Genomic DNA, 22,387 nt, shown 5'->3' on the forward strand with positions numbered 1-22,387 from the left:
TCTTTCTCTTTCATTCACTTCCCTCCTGCCATCCTGGAGGGTTCATATTGTTCCTAGTGTTCTTTGTGGTGAAGAGGCACAGTGAAATATTCCTACCATCTAGGTTGTCCAAGAGCAAGATACAGGTCAACAACACCAGGAGCATTATCCCAGGACTGCCTAATATTTGGTGGCAGGGTGACAATGAAGAACCAAGGTTGGGTGAATGGTCCACTCATTATTAATCTCTTATAGTCCCATGTTTTGAACACGAAAACTGCAAAAGCAAGGTTCATGTAGTACTTCGTTTTAATTGGTCTTTGCTTTGTTTTAAAGGGCTTCATTTCATTACCCCAGCAAACACAGTTTGAAGGCATGGTTTCTTCCTCCATTTGGGCAAAAATGAGAGCCTAGCCCAGGGAATCATAGAAACACACAGTATGTTTAGTGAAATGTTCATTAGTTCATTGAATTAGAATCAGATTTGTTTTCTGAGCATCATAATTTAATTATGCTGTCCTCCGTTTTAGCAACTGTTATTTGACAAAACCATTAAAGAATGCTGATCCATCACTGGAGTTCATTAAATGCGGGAACACATTCAAATGAATAGTGTAGTATTCTGTGCAGTTTAATAAATATTCCTCCAGATCATATATGCTCTGGTGACAGTGAATGAGACTTTCTGAATGGCCCCAACAGTATTTTGTCAAAAGTTCTAAAATATAAGGAAGTGACTGCAGTTCTAAACACTGACTTAGACACAGTCATTCTCCTCGCTATTATTCCCACTTGTGAATTTTAGAAGTTTAGAGCTCGGGTTCAAGGAACCTACATTTTCCTGTAAGGTAGCCACAAACATTTTACTTTAAATGAACAAATGGCTATGGTGAACAAAACAGTAGAAGGATCTTGACGAACCAAGAAGAACCAGTCAGATATGCAATACTATTAATGCTGTGTGGGGCACTCTGAACTATGAGATTGCAGCTTGGGAATTAAAAGTATTGCTGCTTCACAGATACAGAAATATAAAGCAAATAAAACTGGATTAATAGCAGTGACTAATTGTTTTTAATGATCAAGTGTTGACAAGTGTGACATGCACACACACATACACATACTCACATACATACACATATAAAACTGATAGAAAGACAGATGAATGATGCAAGGACACTGCAATTCCCCATGAAATTCAGTTTAATAGATTGTTAAAAAAATAAGGCTAAGATGCTGGTAGAAGCGCACACCTACAAGGAGAAACCGCAGTCATGGCAACAAGAGAGTGGAGACTGTGTCCCTCCTGCTAGCCAGAACTGTCACCCCCACAGAGCAGGACATCCTGTGGGGTATAAGGAATGCACCCCTTCCACAGCTCCGCCCACCCTCAAAATGGTGGCAACAACAGATGGATCTGAAACACAATACACCGCTGTGATTTTTAAAAATGTGCATAGCTTAGTAAATTAGTGTGTTATTTCAAAATCAACCGCTCTCATTGTCATTATATTACTTTTAACAATCACCATCAACAATAAACCCCCAGCCACTTATGTTTCATATACATATTTATATATATATATAATGTATATATATAATTTCATGTACAAAGTTACATTCTGAACCACAAAGGCTCATTCATAGAAATAAATACTGAAATGGCTACACTGCGATATGAAGTTTTTTTTTCTCCTGGAGAAAAAAAGATGAAGCGTCCCCCCCCCACAGTTTTTCAGCACAAACACTAGTTTAAAGTCAGCAAGTTCTGCTTTCAAGTTACAGAGGCCATTAAAACACAGATTAAAGAGTCTAAAAGACAAACGTACAAAAAAATTACAGACCATAAAAAAGAGGCTTAAAAGTTTCAGAACGCATCGATATCAACACATTAAATCAGAGGAATCGCTTTCATTAATGAAAACATTCACTAGAAGTGTACAAAATCTGAGGTGCAGCGTACTTTGCTACGTTCTTTCATATCCCTGGCAAGCAAATATTTTCAATTGATTTGCAGAGATGAAGACTTATAAATATACCTGTTTAGTAATCATATAACAATGACTAGTGATGCACTCTCTACTTAGATGTCTAACTCTTAAGCTATAGGGCCAAGAATACCGCAAAAAGGCAGTGTGTTAAAGGTAACTAGTGAGGCTGTTTAACTTTTTTTTTCCTTCTCTCAATTTTTTTTTCCTTTGGTAATTGTGTAACACACACATAAATAAATACTCTGTCATACATCAATGTAAATAAAAACATTGTTCCTTGGAACAGTTAGCATATTATAGCAGAACTGTGTACTTTTGAAACTAAGGCAGCCTATATTACTTTTAAAGTGTCTGCAAGCTCTAGCTCGTAGGAAGACCTAAAGGAAAATGGCCGACCATAAGACAGCAGCTCAGAAACTAGAAAATGACTTCACGATGCAGGCATACTTTCACCTAAAACTCAGGCTTGGCTATTTGAAACTACTCCTCAAGAGGGTGCTGGAACTGTACATACATTGTCCGCACCCATGGTAGCCACTACAAATTAAAAAGATATTCTAAAACGTCTGGATTTCAAACACTAACACAGTCACAGTGGACACATGTACAACTGCACAGAACGCTGACACTTCCGTAAAACATCTTGCACACAATCCAAAACCGTTTCTTGGAAGGGGGAAAAAAAAACACATAAGGGACTCGCATTCTCTGTCATCCTTTACAAAACTACAATAAGGTGCCCTGGTTATTTATTTGCTTGAATCAAATTACACTAAACCTCACAAATGATTTGTCCAGTCTCTGCGCTGAAAGTGGATAGTGAAAAAGTACAGGCGAATTTGGTTGTCGTGTCAGTACGTTATCATTATACAGCGGAGCTATTCAACTCCTGTCCTGGAGGGATGCAGTCCGGTACACATTCCAGTTAGCCTTTATCACTCTCGTAAAAAAATGGACAGGGTAGTAAAAAGTGGATAAATCAAGACAAAGTTTAAATGAGGGGTGGACGAGTGCCCGACCCGAATGAAAAGCCTGCAGATGCCGCAGCGTGCCAAGAGCAGGGTTGAGCAGCCCCTCTTGCACAGTACACAGGCCTGCAGTGCTGAATGTGCTGTAATCCATCTGCAGAGAGCGGAGAAGGGTTAGTGTCTGCACGTCACCCAGCCGCAGCGGAGAGAGAGAAGCAGCGGACTTCAACCAAACAACGTCAAGTGTTCTTTGCACCACTCACCCTCCTCTGCTAGTGTCTGGACACTGGATACATAGTGAAAATTCTATCAAACACACTGGTGCAATAATAATTATAGTAGTAATAATAATCAGAAGAAGAGGGAAAACAAGAAAACTAAAATATTGAAGTTATTTTATCAATAATAATACCAGTATAATATGATAGCAACAATCATTCAAATTGCCTGGAATTAAAAAATACTCAAATGAAAAGGACAAAAAAAGCAAAAAAAAAAAAAAAAAAAACATGCAGGAGTTTGTAATAGAGAAGAGCTCTCTGTGGGCTGTGTCGGTCTTCCTTGGGCATCCGCATGGCACTGCGTGAGAGAGGCTGGATTCACTCGTCGCCGGTCATGACCTGCCACACTATGAGGTGGCTGCGCTCGGCTTTGGCCAGGAAGGGCTGCAGTTTCAGCGTGGGCTCGTCCATATCCTCCGTCTCGCCCCCCTCATCCCCTGAGGACAAAGGCCATCCTTCTCTTTAGGCTTCATTTCAGGCGGAGGCAGGCCTATCAATTCTGACAGTTGATTGGTTTGTTCTCATTGTTAATGTAATTTGGGAAGCTACCAATACGTGATCACTTCTCCAAATGGCCGACTGGTTCCCTTACCCATTCTGAAGTCAATGTAACCCTCCCCTCCGCTCATCACCAGGACGGACTTCGCCATCTCCTGAGCCGGAGGGTCCGAGGATGCTGCGCCAGGCTTGTCAGACCCAGCCTCACCCCCAGCGCCAGCAGAAGGGATCACCTGACCTGTTAGCACAGGCAAGGGACACAAGCACAGATGCAGGTCAAAGTGGAAGAACACCGCACGTACAGGTAGCCTCAGCCAGGGGATGGGACTTTTCATAACAGATAACATTATTTACCAAAACCAAACACTTAAATGTAGCACTTACAGCATGAGCTGAATTCCGTTTTATTGAACTGCTGTGACCAAACGTATGTTCTGAGATGGCAGAAATAATGTTTGGCTCCAACCATCATAGGTTACACGCTTTCTTTAGGCAACGCTGTGCATAGAGCTCAACCTGTGTCGCCGCAGACAGAGGCTTACCTGGAACGGCGGCAAAGAACTTCACTGCATCCCTGTGCCCGTGGAAACAGAGCTGTGCGTGTGCCATGGAGCAAAAGGGAACATAGGTGCCTGGCGTCACCTTATCACTGTTTTCATCCCCATAGACCCGGATCACGCTGCCTGGCCGATTTGCCGTACCTGTGGTGATCTTATTAGCTTTATTTTGGGAGGGGGGAAAAAAAATAATAGGTTAGTAAAGTGCCTTCTTCAAAGAGACCTCTCCACCATGTGTTATTCTGTTTATTTACAGGGAATCACATAACAAGTGGTTTGCAAGCCAGTCTCACAGCCCAAGCGAATGTGAGAGGCCTTAAACACAAGAGTGGCAGTGCTGACACTTCTCAAACCATGGCAGACAACGGTGAACTGAAGGTCAAATCAGCAACAGAAGGGATGCATGCTAATAACGCAAACTCAATAATGCGATGAAGCATGCCACAGGCACAGTCGCTGTGGAGATGACCTCTGACCCCAGAGAGAGAGAGAGAGAGAGAGAGATAGAGTGCATTCAGTCAAAGCTCCTTCTCCTCACTGCACGACTGCTCCACTCCTAGATAAGGCAGGCTGACTGGTAGAAGAGTAAATCATAGAGGGGTAAAAAAAAGTGCTTATGAGATAAAAATGCAACAACAGAAAGAGGAAGCTGAATCAGGAGGCGATCCGGAGAGGCGGTGAGTGATGAACGCTGCTGCACAAACTGAACAGAGTCTGATAAGCGATGGATCAGGAAACAATGCACAAACTGCTCAGACAGTTTGTGGCCTTTCAGCAAAACCAATCCTGCTGGAATGTGTTAACTGCTGAAAATTGAAATAAGAAAATGAAGGGTAGGAGTCAAAGGGAGGGAACAGCAGTGAAAGGCCTTGAGCAGCCTCAGAAAAGAGAGAAGATGAGACCACGAGAAGACAGAGAGAGAAAGAGAGTCAGAGAGGGAAAGGGGGGGAAAGTGAGGAAGAGGTTAAGGGGCTCAGAGAGGTTCAGTAGGGTTGGGTTGTGGTTAGGACTTACCCCTCAGGCCCAGAAAGCTTCCCTGCTGAAGAATTACAGCTTGAATAAGAGAGTGAGAAGAAGAGGGAGAGCAGACAGGTGTGGGGGGGAAGGGGAGGAAGAGGCAATGAGACCTCAGTGCTCCTCACACCTAACGTTTGTTATAGCTCCTCTGAACCAGAACACTGGTCTCCTCCCTTAAAGGGAAATGCTCTCATCTCTGTTAGCCTCTGGAGGAACTGGACTACTCTGTCACTGACTACTTCTTTGCAGGGAGCTAAGGGGCAAGAAGGTATATTGGTGGAGACACTGATCACGAGTATATACACGATGTAATGACAAGCGACCACAACATCCCCAACCAAACAAAAACAGAAACGGTGTTTGTCAGAATTCCTTTGTGAGACTATCTATCGTGCAAGAATGATGTGTTTACACACAAAAGCCATGGTCACAAATGAAGTGTAGTGCTTTTCGTAAATAAAACTACTGGGTAACTGAACAGCTTCTGTTATTCAGTGAGGAACAAGAACAAATGAAAGAAAGAATGTGTGCTTACTTTCTGTTAGGGGGATTGAGATGATGACACCGTTCCCAGTTCCAACCCACAGGCGGTTACAGGACACCATCAGCGCCGTAATCCGCACAAAAGAGAACCCTAGTTTACCAGTGCCTGGGAGGAACACAGTGGAGAACTCATATAAAAAAAGCCAAAGGACACACTCTAAGACAAAACAACTGGCCATGTTCGTTATGGCCATATGAAGCACTCTATCCATAATCATTTACTACCTCTTTAAGCAGAGGAAAATTCAAAAGGAAAATTTTATTTCAAATATATGGAGTGCTACTTTTATAATGATTCTTTGACAACTTCTCACAGCTGCCCTCAGGGAACTACTAACCATACAACTGTAAATGCAATAAACTGGATACCTTTAACATAACGTTTAACATTTATAGGTGGCACCTATATCTCTTTTCAGCATGAACATCACAAGAGAACGCTAATCTGCATCTGACAATACACTGTGATCTGGAGAGGTGGGCCCCCCATCTAAACAAGTCTTGACTGCCAATGTAACTGTATAGATGAAATACCAACACATTGAAAGACACCACCTGAGATGCATTAGGAAATATGCTGTACCATTGCTAAATGTGAGTGCACACAAGGACACGAGTGAAATAATAAGCACTCCGTACCTAGCATCTTGCTGACATAAGGTTCAATGTCCACGTCCTGTAAGTGCTGGTAAGTGTGGGCATGGAATAGCCGCAGCGTGGAGTCCAGCCGAATCGACACCCATATGCCGTCTCCTACACAGGCCAGCTGACGCACCTGGCTCTCCTTTCGCGGGTGAGCATCAAAGGATTTCTGCAAGGCAGAAATACGAAGGGGTGGTCATAAACTTACATTCTGCTGCCAGTATACATGCACCCACTTGTGAACGCGAGTATGGAGAAGTGTTGTTCTTCTCAGATGTGTAGAAAAACGCTGTGTTCAAGTAAAGCAACTGCTGGGATCTGTACATCTAAATACGAGCTGTAAAATGTTCAAGCCAACATCCTAAAACTTCTAAAATCACTAAAAAACTCACAAATAGCAAGACTAGATTTTTGCCAGAATGGAGTTTTGCCAGTAAACACAGCATCTACCAACCTTTTATCCTGTTTCTCCTACCCTCACTCACCTCAATCTTCATGGCTTTGGGCTGGACCACATATATCTTGTTCCTGTAGCCGCACCACACCTTGTCGTGCACCACCGTCATGCAACGGATGGAGTGGTGCGGGCGACCCAGGTCCAGCAGGTGGTAATTGGTCAGGTCCCACTGTCCATCTGTATGGTGGGACAGAGAAAAAGGGATCACACACCAAACTATCACGAATAAGAGGAATGGTCAGTTTCTGGGTACTGCAAGATAAAAGGTGTGTTTCACAGTCACTCTTAGTGGGAGTGCAGCCACCTCCTTCCTTTTAGGCAGTGTCTTACCTATGCCTCTGTGGAAGATGGCCAGTGTTCCATCCGCCAGGGCCACCAAGACTCGTCCTTTAACATGGCTACAAGACAGAAGAGAAAAAGGACAAATATGCAATTAGCATGTTACGATGAGCGCAATGTATCTCACTGCTATGTAAATGATAAACTGGAGCAACAGCTTCGGTACAGTAAGATCTCTTAATGAACACTTCAGAAATCAATTTTCCAATGTCCAAATACTACTATATTCTTTTACAGACTGGAATAGGAATCAGTTTTCCATATAATTTTCTCATCTTTTCAAACTCCTATCCAAAAGCAACTCTGCACAAGAGCCGCTGTACTCACACAATGCCAAGAATGGAGTCCTTCAGCTTTATGGAATGGAGGCACTTCCTCCACTGAGCGACTGAAGAGTGGACGTACACACTGGAAGAGACCAGAAAACCGGGGTTGAAAACACAAGGACACGTGACATTCAGAGGTCACAGTGAAACTTTGTTGGTGTTTGATGGGGATGAATACATTCTTTAAATATTGACAAGAAAAAAAAACACAAAAAGTTAGCAGAGATCACTCAAAGCTACAATCGTAATAATTTTAAGATATATAACCAATATTGTTATCATTCATTTCCCCTGTGGAGTAAAGGACACCACGATATGCATAAATGTTACGAGATTAGTAATCCTGCTTTTTATGAAAAAAGGCAACAGTCAGAACAGAAAAATAACAAGCTACATGATGAGAGCAGAGTGACCCTTCACGGTGGCCTCCAGAATTAGTCTGGGTCATTAGTCATTGTTAATGCAAGACATCTTGGGTAATTTCATGGTACATGTCCATGTCTGCCTATTATCAGAGAAAAAACCAAAATGCTGTCTGCAGCTGCAATTGTGATGTGAATGAACTGCAGAAGATAAACTAATGCAGCTCCACTCCTTTGCTACTCTTTGCTTTGCTCTCCTTCTGACATTATCATATGGTTCCAACTCCAAAAACTGCCATGTTCTGTTACTCTTTGCTTCCAAAGCAGCAGAGGATTCCATCTGGGATTGGAAGGGAAGGGGTCAAAGGTTACAGTCCTGGCTCCAGACCAGCCATGTGCATGAAAGAGAGTGTATGAAGGCTGGACATGCTGGCAGCCCGAGAGGCACAAACAAGCCTCTCCAGTCAGGTTTCCTCTAAGGGTTCCCTCTTGTAGGGCCTCATTCCTCCACTGGAGGGAGCTCCTCTTCACCACAGTCTCCTCTGACTTGCTGTGTTTATTTGAGGTGTTGTCCTGCTTTGCACTCTGCACCATACTACTTTACACTGGGTCTAAATTAGGTAATTGCACCAATAAGGCTACCCGAGTTCATCAACAGCGCAACACCACACCTCTAACTGGCTTACTTAAACCAACCAATGTGTGATTATACCAACTCAGTGCCAGGCTGTGATCACATTTGAGACAATTTGTGTGATCAAATTACAGTTATCACTATGTATCACTTTATATTATGGTCTGTGAGCTACCTTCCCTCACTGAGGGGACTGCATTTCACTCTGAAGGACCATGCGTCAAAGGCACAGTGGAAATGTTTCACCACTAGAGGTCAAGGTTGAGTGAAAGGTGTGATGTCTGCAATATATGACTGCAACCGTTTATCATCAGCTATCTATCTGTGACATCATACAGTCTGGAATGTGAGGTAACTTAATTGCAATGATGATGTAATGACTAACATCTCCCTCACCATCCGTTCTGGGCCCCGAGCCACATGGTGGGCAGGACGCTGCTCATCTTCTGCGCCTCTTCCCTCATCAGGTCCTGCTCGTCCGGGAGGGACGTCACCCCGTCCTTGACCAGGTCAGACTCCCTGCGAGAAGGACACCAGTGAGAAAGCGGAGCCATAAACATTACACTTTCTCTTTTTCAATGTGCAGTATTTTTCCACTGGCTTTGCTGACTCTTAACATTTTACTGATATTTATTGATGCAGTGTTAAACTAATAAAAAACCCATTTTCTCATCATAATAAAATGAAAGGCCCATCTTCAGTCCCTATCTGCTGTTTTAAATGAGACAGAAGAGAATGAAGTGAAAGAATGTCATTCTTCTGGCTGCTGCTGCTGCTGCTGTATATGTGTGTGCTTGTGCGTGTGTGTATGAGAGCACAATGTACCCTCGTGGATATGCCGGCGGGGAGTCCGGTGTGTTCTGCACCCCCAGGGGGTCGGTGAAAACGTGCTCTGTGTAGATGCCCGGCTGGGTGACGTCCAGCCCCTCGCCCTCTTCGGCAGTCCCCGCACTGGCCTCTGTGGCCTCGGTGGCCTCCTCCGCGGTGGGGACGCCGTCTTCAGTGGGGCCAGGCTCTGCAGACGGTTCCCCTGCAGGAAGGTGAGGGCGCGGTGATAACGGTTTACACTGTGCTGGAGCCCCAGGGTGGAGCATTTTACATTACGTTTACATTTACTCATTTGACAGACACTTCTATCCAATGCGACTTACAAGTGAGGCACACAAGCAAAAGCCATACTTGGAGTCACAATAATAGAAGTGCTACAAGTTTGAATAGTTGGCCAGACAAGGTACAGGTTAGCTGGTAGAGACACGAGTGCATTAAACCATTATTTTTTTCTTAATGTAAAATATAGTTTAGGACATAAGAAATTGCATTAGGTAGTAGTGATTCAGGTGATCAGGTGAGTGCAGAAGAGCTGTGTCTTCAGATGTTTCTTAAAAATAGTGAGGGATTCGACAGAATGGATGACGTGTAGATGGTCATTGCACCATCGGGGGACAACAGTAGAGAAAGTTCTGGATAGTAATTTTGTGCTGGGATGTGATGGGACCACCAGATGATGCTCGGTAGCAGAGCATAGTGGTCAGGAGGGAACATATGCAGCTTTGTTGGCTGATCTGAGCGCAAGCAGCAAGGCCTTGCACCTGATGCGGGCAGCTACAGGGAGCCGGTGGAGCACACAGACACACACACAGAGAGGGGAGAGGGAGAGCGGCATGTGTTACCTGTGCCTGCCTGAGCGGAGGACTCCGAGGTCGCGCTGACCGCCGTGCAGACCGTCTGGGGGATGGCGGCCGCCCCGTCGGCGGTGCAGCCCACCACGGTGATCCCTCCCAGCATGCTGTCGCTGCCCGCCGAGCTGTTACTGGCCACACTGCCAGTTAGAGACGCGTTGTCACCCTGCCCTGACTCCGCCTCCTGGGGAACCTCTTCTCCCGCGGGGTAGTCTGTCTCCCGGGCACCTGGCATACACACACATACACACACACACAATTACCAACTGAGCTCTATACAAAGCTGCTCTGATGTATAAATCACAGAGCGCCTTGGAAGTAATCAGACCTGGCACACTGGCGATGCAGAGCACGTGGGAGTTGCAGACAAAGAAGTTCTCCAGGATGTTGCCGGGCTGGTTGGCGTCGATGACGATGACTTTGGTGGTGGCGTGGGTGCTGGTGCAGATCCACACCAGGCTGGACAGTTCCTCTTGCTGCCGCAGCTCCTTCTCCTGCTCCTGCAGCGATCCGCACACACCATCGCACCAGTGAAAACCATTCCACCTCTCAGCAGCATTCATGTCCTTTCCAGCCAAAGGGCCACTTGCTGAGACAGCCCCTCAATCATATGGGCACAAGAGAAGCTGCTCACACCAATGCACCAATCCAGCCATGGTTAATTCCTTTTTTCAAACATCTGTATCATTACATTACATTATTGGCATGTAGCAGATGCTCTTATCCCGGAGCAACTGACATAGGTTAGAATTTTTACACGTTATCCATTCATATAACTGGATATTTCCTGGGGGAACTGTGAGTTAAGTACCTTGCCCAAAGGCACAACAGCACTGTCCCAGTGGGGGATCGAACCAGCAACCTTTCGGTTACCAGCCCTGCTCTTTATCACTGTGATACACTGCCGTATCAATCACAAACACCGGTTACATTTTCAAACATCTGTAACCGACTCCTGCTTTTAAACGTAAGAAAGCAGAACAGCTACATGCTCTGCCGAAGCTGTGCGAATGCAAAAGGTCACCTTGAGTTCCTGCTCAAGTCGATCCAGGCTGCTTTGAGAGCCTTTCTTCTGCCTGTGGCCCTCGCTCTCAGTTCCAGTCACATCGTTGTAGAAGACACTGGCCCCCACAATGGAGCCCCCATCACGGGTCTTCCCCCCTGACAGGTTTACACCAGCGGCGCACCACAGCTGGGCAAAAACATGCACAAACTCAGCACTGCTCACCTGACCAAGGCAATCACTGCATCTTCAGTCCTCATTATCATCTTGCACAGAGCTACACCTCCTCTAAGGATGGATCCTACATCATTAGTACCTAACATCCAGCCAAGTTTTGACCAGATTTTACATGCACATCTTAACAGACTTCTAAACTGAAGATTTTGGTGTACTACGTACACCACAAGCTGTACAAGGGAAGGAGTCACTGATCAGGGCTTGCACCTAATGATGTAGGTTAAGATAACGGAATGAGGACATCATCAGACACCTGTATGAAAGTCTTCTCACCTTCATAGAAGCATCTTTCTCATCCAAGGGCCTCAGGTACACAGGCACAGGCAAATTCTTCATCTTGCTCTCTGCCTGTCCACCATTGGCAACCTGAGTGACAGTCGACAGGGGAGAGGCATAAGGATAGGCTGTGTTTACCATTGTCTTACTGTAGCAGGGGCAGCTGGGACAGCTTAGAAGATAGAAGGAAATGAGCAAATGTGCTAGCAGCAAGGATACCACAGAATGGACAAAAGCCAGAAAACCACACACTGACCTTGTATTTCTGAGGCAGGCTCCAGCCATAGGCCTGCACTCTCCCATCCTCCTTCTGCACGTGCGCTTTCACCTGTCTGTACTGTGCTCTCTTCTGCTCTCTGCGTGACACCAAGCTACCTGAGTCCACTCTAAGCACAGGAGAAAGAACAGAGAACAGTTTAAACCATGTGGTGTCATTCAGTCCGTGCACTGGCCCTGGGGGGGGGGGGGTGGGGGGGGGTGATGCGTTGTTGATTGGAGACCGACAGCGTCTCACTCACTCTTCATTGAGAAAGTCGAATGCTTTTGATTTGTCGCTGGGGAGCTGAGATAAAGTGCTGCTTCTCTTCTTCACCGAGGGGGTGATGTTGGAGGTCGGCGCGTTGTATTTGACGTTGACGGGGGCCTCCGGCTTCTTGGCCGTGTTGCTGGAGGAGCTAAAGAGCCGGCTGAAACTGGGGTGGGGAGAGACGAGACAGAAAGACTAATAGAAATGCAGACACAAGCAGCAGAGCGGGGTCAGCGGCCCTCCCACACAGCACGCCCACAGCAACAACCTCGCCCTCCATCACCTACACCGGGCCCTCACCACATCAGCACTCACCCAGTCATCAATAACCGCCCACCCATTCTCCAATTACTGTTCTGGGAGTGTCACTAAATTAAAGCACCATGTGTCACTGGCTGGTGGATTGAGTCCTGAAATAGGTGAGACGTGCCAATAAGAGGAGCAGGAAATCAAGAAAGCCTCCATGATGCAAACACATTCCCTTCAAACAACGCAAAGTGAGATGGAAAAGAGTGTACCCCAAAATGAACAAGGCTGTTAGTCACCACAATTCCCCAATTTGAAATGAAGAAGTCCGTAAAATAAATCCTCTTTTTCTGTGGCCATCAAGCAAAATAGGTGCCAAAGCAAAAGAGCAACCTGCCAAAGCAACGTGCTGACACAGTAGAACTGGGAAAAACATCAGCCTCCACACGCGAAGCTACTGCTAATGTAGCCTTCATCACTGATCAGATGCACCAAAGGCTCATGCCATTCTAACCTGTGCAGCAAGCTTACGCTTTTCACAACAGGCCTACATTACACACTGTCATTCAGATCCCGTGGCTGTTTCCCACTTGCAATGGCAATTTCCTCTCATTGAAATGGCAACAAGAAAACCTTATCACTCCCTGCACTACATATGCACCATGTTTAAAACTTCTGATATAATTAATATATACAAGGCATATACATTACAGTATATACCTTATACCCTATACCTAAAATACACGTTTGTTTGGTCAAACAAAGTCAGTAGACAATCATATATCAATATCATTTCACATGAAAAATGTATGTCTGAATGTTTTAATGGCCTTAAGACTAATCTGGTTCTGACCGACTATTCTACGACCAAGAAGCTAATATAGCCCGTACCAACGACAAACAGATGACTCAAAACTAATTCAGTGTCCGACCAAAAAAACCTCACTAGAACACGAACATTTAACCCTTTTTGACCTGCAATCAAAGCCAACGCTTTTGTATACAAAACGTAAATGCAACCGCTAAACACAACTCCACAAGACAAAAAGACTCTATCCCCTCCCACGCACCTTCTGCAAACAGACAGGACAACATGAGGCAGAGTGTAAGGAGGAAACAGGGGAACGAAGAGCAGGAGAATAAAACCGTTTTTTACAAAAGATGCAAAAATGAGACGTCAAAAAAGAAAGGCCACAACATAACCATTCCTGTTGATAATGTAATTCAATCAAGGAATACCAAGCAAAGGGAGTGGCACTTTTTATGGGAAACGTAAGGAATGAATATTGCACGGAACATCATTCTTAAAATTATTCACTCCAAATCCTACTGAGACACATTAGGATTGAATAAGGGAGATTCCACTGAACTTGGTTTCTCATTGGATTTCCATTCAAAACACTTTGGCTATCAAAGAATTCCAAAAAGAAGCCATTCCCAAACCCAGTAATCCATGCTTTTAGGATCAGACCAAGTGCAACAGAGGAATTATGATCGTTATAAAGTTTTACCTACATCCTGGAGACCAAAAAAAGGAAATAAAATGAAACAAAAAGACAAAAACAAAAGGAAAGGGAGAACAGATTGAATAACCACCAAACCAGCATTAACCTACAACATGAATGTTTACAACGTTTGATTTGTGTGAGTTGTGGGGGAATTGCTTACAACTGCCAGATACTAGACTTCTTCTTCTCAGAGAGGGCTGGATTTTCCCTCGAAGCTCTGGAGAGGAAAAACAACAACACAATTTTCAAAATGTACAACACTCAAATCAAAGCAGAGCATTGATATAACTGATTTCCCACTTGGTTCAGATTCGCCTGTCAAAAAGCAGCAAGTGGCTCATAATGTAGACCTCTTTGACCTTACATCAGAGATAATACACAATGTCCTTCTAGATAATCTTTGCCTCCACACACACACACACACAGTGTGGGACTAACACCAGTCCCCACAGATACATAGAATCCTAAGTCTAATCAAGTAATGCAGGATAATGGAAATGATGAAGTGTTTCTCCTCTTTGATTGGTTACTATTGTATTATCCATTGTATGTCCATGCGTGTGTGTGTGTGTGTGTGTGTGTGTGTGTGTGTGTGTTCCCCACTCACCGGATCATCTCCGTCCACCTGACGGCCTCCTGCAGCTCCATCAGCCTCTCTTTGTACTGGTTCCGCTCCATCAGGACCCGGGCCATCTCCACCCGCGTGAAGCGCTTCCTCTGTGCCGTGGGGACGTCACTCTGCAAAGGGGGACAGGCCACAGCCCCGTGAAATCAGCATCATCAGACAGCAGCATCAGCATTCATCACAACCATTGCGTTCAAATTACATTACATTACATTGCTGGCATTTAGCAGATGCTCTTATCCAGAGCGACTTATATAGGTTACAATTTTTACATGTTATCCATTTATGGATCTCCCCAGCGGGGAATCGAATGAGCAACGTTTCGGTTATGAGCCCTGTTCCTTACCACTATTCTACACTGCTGCCCAAAGATACCAAATCAACAACTGCTGAGCGACAAAAAGTCAGACAGAGAGGGAATGAGATTTGGACCAATCACTTTGGACTGGGGTCATCTGAGAATTCTAATACATTTGCGAATGTACTTACATCATCATCTTCTTTAGATTTCTGTTTGGCCTCCTCCACCTCTGCCCGCACCCTGAAAAAAAGAGGGAGACATCTGAGTCTACACTTACAAACCCCAACAGACCAGGAGAGCAGCACGACCCACACCTTGATGATCCATAAAACTGTGCAACTTCCTGACCATTACAATCAGTTGCACAATTCCTGCATCTTAAAATAAATTGTAAGCTGGAACAAAAGAATGTCCACATGGCTCTCCCATCACATACACAAGTCTGAAATGACAGATGACAATGGGCAGCCAACATCTGTGTTACTTATCAAATGATTGGTGATTCCACCCAAAAGTCAAGTCACATCAAAAGGTATCCTGGATTTATCTTTTTAATCAAAAGGAAGACAGCAACTCTGATTAGATTCAGGCCCTAATTTAAAAAGATTCCACAATGTGTTATGCTAGTTAGATCTTGGTTTATTGCATTTACAATAGAGTCCAGCTCACTGTGTGAAAGCGGAAGGAAGAGTGAGCTGGTTGCAGCAAAGTGCGTAAGTGCTCTGCAGGATTACCTCCCACTTGCTACCATGTGATGTATCTACAACATCACGGGCAGCTGGGGCTTTGTTCCAGATGCACTGAAATACGCCCATGCATACACTCCCCTTATCCCTGCTTTCTAACAATACAAATCCACAGCAGCATGTTCCTCCAATTCAGATTAAGAATAGTTAGTTCTAAGCTTCTTAGTTGTACTGTAGTAACTCCCATACTCCTGTGTGGCCTGAGTAGCAGGTAACTCACTTCTTCAGCTCCTCCTCCAGCTCCTTGTTCTTCTCCTCCAGCTTGATCTTGGCCTGCTTCACCACATCCAGCTCGCCCTGCAGCACCTCCTTCTCACAAGAGAGCTCGTCCACCCGCGCAATCAGGTCATTCTTAACCACATTCAGGGCGTTCCTACACAACATCAAAGACAAAGAAGGGCGGCCGATCAATTTCCTTTCACACATTCAATTAAAACAGTGTACCTCCGGCGTCTTATTCAGTGTATTATCATACAGTAATTCTCAGTGAGGCATAAGACTAGCATTGATTTGAGCTCTGAACTTATGTCAAGGTTTGGGAGAGTAAAACAAACTGCCATGTGCGTGGGGTATGTACATATGGATTGCTCCATTGAAACCAGCTCCTTGAACGTGTTCCAGAGTTTTTATGTCGCTTTGAGACTTTTATTGTCTATTATTTCACTTCAAAATCATTGCTGCCTTATAAAATTAAATCAAGCACCAAGTAAATTGCATTTTTTTTGTACATGCTGCCCATGTTACCTTGTCTCACTAGCGTGACTGGTTCTGGCCTACTTACAAGTGAGCTGTGGGCAGTCTCTAAGCTATACAACTACAGGGCATTGTTTCAAGTATATTCCGCTCTAAAAACTAGAGATAAATAAAGAGGTGAAAAATAAGCACACTGCCATTGCCAAAAACTGAAAACAACAGAGGAGGACAGACTCTAGTTTTTTTTTTTTTTTTTTTTAGGAAACCTCAGCCTTGGACAGCAGACAGTCTTCAGTGGACAGGACTTCAGTGATCTCAGTCTCGCCAAATGTTACCATTCAACATGTGACATGTACCACAGCACTGGCTGCAGGTAAAATGATGTAAAAGCAATCATGCCATCACCAGCTAGCTTTAGCCTCAGCTGATAATTGCCTGGTTGCAGCTTTAAGTGAAGCGATGTGGAGTTTATTCTCTACAATGACAAATATGCATTACCATGCTCTTAGCTTCTTTATGTAAATAAATCCCTCTTCTGTGAACTGACCACCTTTGCTGTTTATTTTACGCTTCAGTCTGATGGGCAACGTCATTTCCAATGTCTAACTATACACATCATTGTATGGAGCTCATACATTTCTTACATCTACAGATCTTACTTTGTTTCCAATAGCTGTGTGTTCTCCTGGATGAGATGTTCTACTTCACGACCCATACCTGAAAAAGAGAATGAGAACAGAAACTCAAATCAGGCAATCCTTCATCTTTTAACAGCAAATTTGCAGGTCTGTTCAAAATTGAGTTTTAACATCAAACATTGTTGTTTTACAAACAAGCTGGCTGATCTCTTTCTTTTTCTCCTTTGAATTTCAACATATCAGGGCAACACAGTCGAGTCAGAGAGGAATGCAGGAACACAGGAAAAAAAAAATGAAGAAATTCCCATAAAATCCTCTTGCAGACATGCAGAGTAGACTTGCCCCTAGAGAGCACAGAGCATGAGAAAATATGCATGAGACGCAGGTGAGGTCTTACCAAAGAAATTAAGGTCTGAAAAGCCATGCAATCCATGTCAAGCAGAAAAAAAGAAACAGGTGGAGAGTGAGGGGGAAATTACACACACAAAGTAAATTGTGAGGTGAACAGTTACACAAAGTTAGTTCCTTCGTACAGATGGAGGAATGTCAAGACAATAATTAAAAAAAACAAGCAAACCTAGACACAACAAGAAGAAAAAAATCTTGCCATCTTGATTGCTGTCTCTTAGATAGGTGCAAAACACATGAGATTGAGGTCACAAGACCCATACCGGAACACAGTCACACAGCAGTTTAAATTTAATGCTACGGTCATTCATTACTTTGTTGCTCCCAACTTCAGGCTCTTTGATTTGCTACTGAGCTGCCTTACATTAATCCACATTCATCAAATAAAACCTTCCTCAGTCACATTTAGTTGGCTGTATGAAAAGAATTACTTGTTACCACCTTACCTTTAGGTTGAGAGTCATCAGTCCAGCACATTGTTATAATGTGTGAAAGGTCCCATGAATAATTGTAATGGAATTTCCCCCCATACTTTAATAATTTATTGTGTCAGACATTTACCCAATGTTATCAGTTTCAAATGGAGTATATGGTGACCTAAAGCACTGTGGTTAAAGCCTTTTCAAAATTTTGGCAATGAACAGTTTTTGGTTTGTTTTTCAGTCAACCAAATCTAGTTTGGGCACAGCTGAATGATAGGTCAACGTGCAGAGAAGTTTTTAAAAAAAGGGTAATGAAAATGAGTGAAAATACCAGCAGGTACAAACATGAAAGACATGTTGGGAGATAGTTCTAAGAGACAGGGGGTGAGCACAGGAAAGGGAGGATGAGTGATATACACACCAGAATACTCCACTGGGGGAAGGAACAAAAGCCCAAGACAGGAGACAGCATGGAGAGAGAAACCCTGGTTAGATTCACTGGGCATTTACCTAAGAATGGGTTCTTTTTTTGTCAAATAATACAGCACAATTCACTGGCACCTCTGCAATTTGGCATGAGTAAAATGCAAAAAGGAAAACTGATTCTGATTCAGCTGGGAGCACAAATTTGAAACTAGACTATACCAAGCACTTGAAACACTTATCCTAACTAGATCCTGGAAGGTTCCAAGCCTGCGGCCATATTCTGAATGCAGGGTGTGTTTCTACTGCCCGCAATACTACATACTTCCAGTGAATGGTATCTACATAGGCTATGTTAGTGCAAAGAGATGGAGCAGCAGCTTTGCAAAGAAGAGACACAAAGGGCAAGGAAACAAGAGGTAAGTGACACAAACACTCCACAGCCTCTGCATGAGGCCCTACCATACAGCATTTCAAGTTCCACAATTTCTTTGCTTAAGGCCATCAAGACTAACAGTATCTTTGATAACAGGACAGAAAGTAAAGGACACACTTGATTTAATGTTCAGTTAATTTCAGACTCATGGCTTGCGTAAGTTCCCCACACGTCCTTACTAGCTGTGGTCACCGTTAAAAGCTCTTACCTAGTAAGTCCGCCCCTTCATCTACATCCCCTATAAGGTCTGTGCCAGCAGAGGACAGCTCCTCGAAAAGAGATTCTGTGTTGCGGTCAAACGCCATGTTCTCAATACCTTTTGTGGGAGTGCTAAAACAAAGAAGATGATTGAGATAGTTTACAGAACCTTTGTAATGTAGGAATCGTTCTAAACGTCTTAATTCTGAGACAGAAGTGGGAAGACATTTAGTGCACAGAGATCACAAAACAGCTGGGAAGATTGATCTCACTGTCATAAAAAAGCTAAAACCGGGCTAAGATGACTCAATGGCCATAAAGGTTTAAAACAGAAATGAGGGAACTGATCGTCATGGATACTCTAAAACGGGATACTGGAAATATGAGGATTTAGGCCTAAGAAACCCTGGCCATGGAGACAGTACAGCAGGAGTGAGGAGACTATTGGAAAAGAAATTGCAGAAATGTGCTATGTGCCACGTCACTAATTAATGTGGTACTGTAGCTAACTACTGTTGTCATTTAATTTACCATTGGCCTTAACTAGCTAGCCAGCTGCAGCGATGCATTACCTTTTACACTATAATGGATGCACAAATCTAATAATTAATGTCCAGTATCCCACTGTAAAGACTGGCTAGTAAACATACACAGCACCTCCTCTAAACTCATGCCTGCACAAAAAAACACTTAGCAGTATATAATGGACTGCACTACACCAAAACATGATCTTGAATGTAACTGTTAAGTAAGGGACTGTACTGGTGCAATGTGCATCTTATGCTCTGCTAATCTACCAGACATTACTCATTGCATTTACTACAATGATGCATAAAGAAAATTGCTGTGCAGGACTTGTCAACTGTACTATTAAGCCATTATTCCAAATTCCATTTAGAGTTGATACCAATTATTAATAAGCAATAGTAATAAAGACCAATCAATGAATATCAAACTGTTGACCACCTGCTACTTGAAAAGATGTAGGTTAATGTAATATTGTACCTGGACCCTTTGTAGCCACTCAGGTCCATGTCAAGCTCAGGTGTGGACTCGATAATAGCTTGCACTTCAGACTTCTGGTCATTTTCAGATAAACCTAAAGGAAAACATACAATGTACAAATGCAATGATTACTAGATTTGATGATAGTTAGGTACATGATCTGGTGTTTTTAATGTATCTACAGCAGCAATTTCATATTTACAAAAACATAATTAAATACAATGATTTGATCATTACAGTGTCAACTCTTTAGATGATGCGAGTCTAAGTGCAGTGGCCCTCAACCAATGTGCTTTTCTTAAAATATTCAACAAAGAGGTGCAGAAATCAGGACAAGGTTTTGACTTCTTTAAAATGGCTTAGAAAAAGAATCAAAGGCAATTTGATGCCATCTCTGACCGACAATGCAGGCCTCACCTATTGAGACAGAACTGGTACCTGGGGCTGCCTGCACCTCAATGTTCTTACTGCTGTCTGGCTTCCTGCTGCTGGTATTCAGGTTCTTGTTTAGCCCCTCTGCCTCATCCTTCTGGGGCGTGTCCGCGGAGGACACGGCCACATCCGAGGCGGTAGTGGACATTGGGGTAGCTGACTTCGAGCCCCCCTGGCTGGCGTCAGACAGCTCATCCTGAAAAGACAACCCAACCACCATAACAGAGTCACGCAAGGGGAGTGGCCACAGGTAACTGCCAGGGAAGTCTGAGCTGAAACCAACACCTCCTGACACTGAGGAAACAGTTAATTCAGCCAGAACATGGCACTCCAAATTGAGTCTGGATGGTACATGACAGTACATTAACATTCATCCAACATCAGGGAGGCAGAGACCCATTGCCCACTATAACCTATGCCTCAGTGTGTATGAAGAGGCACGGTATGCTGGGACATGTATAAATATCAGTGGCGAACCATCAGGGCCTTCAAGGTATTCAGAGAAGGCCCTGCAATCCTCAGATGAAAAAATAAAAAACGTACTGTACCTGATTAATTCTATAAAATATAAAAAATAAAATTTAAATAACATGAATAAATAAAATAAATAAAAAATTGTCTCTGTGTTCCCTATCTGTAATATTACAGTGTTATGCGGCGCTGACTGGTTTCTGTTGTTTTCTGTCCATGCACTGCACATTTGAGTGGTTTTGTGTTGGGAAAATGCAACCAATCAGATCATTTTCTACGGAGTCTCTGGGGAGAATATCCTCCATCCAGGGTATTCTATAGCAACTGGGAACAATACACTTGGCTTACAGGCTCATTGGAAAGGCTATGAGAATCTTAGCTGTTTAACTAAGGCTGCACAAAAATACCAAAAAACAGCAGGTCATCTTAACCCTTCCGCGTGTGCGGCCACTCCGGTGTGATCAGCCGTTTAGCGCGTATGCTAACACCGGTGCGATTGGAACACGAGATTGGAAAAATTCTAGCTAATTTTAGCTTTGAGGAAACAACGATTTAACATTAAAAATAAAGCAAATTCGGCAGCGAGAACTATGAGTAGCTTAATAATGCTAATGAAAACATAACGAACCTCCAGGACAGGAGGATGGATTTCGTCTTCAAGTGAGCGTCAATGATGAGTGAAAATTAATTTTTATTGCTGGTTTTGCTACAGTGTTGCATCTCATTGAACTGGTTGCATTTTGTTTCCACACACTTGTTGAATGATTGTTGAATGTCTCTCTTGAATTTGTTAAGCATTGGTTGTTGTGCATTTAATTTGTGAGTCTTGATTTGGTCTTTCTTTGCGTTAGTAATTGTTACAACGGTGTGGTTGTGTGGCAGCCATTTGTCTATGTAACATCATTTTCATAGTTTAGTGGAGTAATTATTGTATGTAACGATGTAGCGAGCCACCTGTGTGAATGCATCAATAGCCTGTGTGTGGTGGTGCTGTGTTGTGCTGTTACTTTACTACATGGTCAGTGTACTTTGCCAACTAGTGGGGAACTTAATATGACAATCTTGGCAATGTTGCCTAAATCAGATCACACATAAAGTGACTGTCTCCATGATGTCCGATAGTGTGTGTGTGTGCGCGCATGTAACTAGAACAACGCAATTATAGTAAAATTATATTTTGCCTAAAGTGGAAAAATGGCCAGGGACACCCCGTATTTTTCGTTAGTGATTTTTTTTTTTTTTTGGGGAGGTACAGCGGGCCCAGTTCTGATAGGCATGGTTCGCCACTGATAAACATTAAATTCAATATTGTTGTATTCTTTTTATTTATTATAATGTTTGTTTAGATTTTTTTAAGATAATGGTTGCCATATATAAAATGACAACAAATTCAACCAATGGGAAGATCTAATCTTTGACCCTGAAAGAGTACTGACTGTGGAACCATTTTTGATTGTCCAGGAAAAGGGAATCTCCTCAAACACACTCATAAGCTCATACAGCAGATCCAAGACACAAGA

The 22,387-nt window shown here is 43.5% G+C and overlaps 1 protein-coding gene across 20 annotated transcripts in view; it reads right to left on the reverse strand.

The window, feature by feature from the left end:
• Positions 1-3,344: 3,344 nt before the first annotated feature.
• The window catches only part of spag9b (sperm associated antigen 9b), a 54,818-nt gene continuing 35,775 nt past the window's right edge, over positions 3,345-22,387 (reverse strand). For 4 of the 20 annotated variants that reach the window (XM_036543875.1, XM_036543809.1, XM_036543900.1 and 1 more), the window contains 27 exons: positions 20,382-20,592; positions 19,965-20,058; positions 18,970-19,091; positions 18,324-18,335; positions 17,094-17,151; positions 15,962-16,114; positions 15,184-15,235; positions 14,677-14,807; positions 14,230-14,286; positions 14,077-14,079; positions 12,308-12,481; positions 12,046-12,175; positions 11,787-11,879; positions 11,298-11,465; positions 10,602-10,773; positions 10,265-10,501; positions 9,420-9,624; positions 8,991-9,113; positions 7,600-7,680; positions 7,264-7,331; positions 6,962-7,110; positions 6,474-6,645; positions 5,827-5,940; positions 5,289-5,327; positions 4,260-4,436; positions 3,812-3,955; positions 3,345-3,656 (listed from right to left, as the gene is read on the reverse strand). In XM_036543875.1, the coding sequence (XP_036399768.1) occupies positions 3,538-3,656; positions 3,812-3,955; positions 4,260-4,436; positions 5,289-5,327; positions 5,827-5,940; positions 6,474-6,645; positions 6,962-7,110; positions 7,264-7,331; positions 7,600-7,680; positions 8,991-9,113; positions 9,420-9,624; positions 10,265-10,501; positions 10,602-10,773; positions 11,298-11,465; positions 11,787-11,879; positions 12,046-12,175; positions 12,308-12,481; positions 14,077-14,079; positions 14,230-14,286; positions 14,677-14,807; positions 15,184-15,235; positions 15,962-16,114; positions 17,094-17,151; positions 18,324-18,335; positions 18,970-19,091; positions 19,965-20,058; positions 20,382-20,592 (3,258 nt within the window). In that variant the 3' untranslated portion in view covers positions 3,345-3,537. Of the gene's footprint in view, positions 3,657-3,811; positions 3,956-4,259; positions 4,437-5,288; positions 5,328-5,826; positions 5,941-6,473; positions 6,646-6,961; positions 7,111-7,263; positions 7,332-7,599; positions 7,681-8,990; positions 9,114-9,419; positions 9,625-10,264; positions 10,502-10,601; positions 10,774-11,297; positions 11,466-11,786; positions 11,880-12,045; positions 12,176-12,307; positions 12,482-13,631; positions 13,635-14,076; positions 14,080-14,229; positions 14,287-14,676; positions 14,808-15,183; positions 15,236-15,961; positions 16,115-17,093; positions 17,152-18,323; positions 18,336-18,969; positions 19,092-19,964; positions 20,059-20,381; positions 20,593-22,387 lie in introns of all 20 variants that reach the window. The other 16 variants (XM_036543884.1, XM_036543851.1, XM_036543919.1 and 13 more) reach the window with 11 other exon arrangements.

The sequence above is a fragment of the Megalops cyprinoides genome, chromosome 1 (assembly GCF_013368585.1).
Source record: "Megalops cyprinoides isolate fMegCyp1 chromosome 1, fMegCyp1.pri, whole genome shotgun sequence".
Classification (NCBI taxonomy): Eukaryota; Metazoa; Chordata; class Actinopteri; order Elopiformes; family Megalopidae; genus Megalops; species Megalops cyprinoides.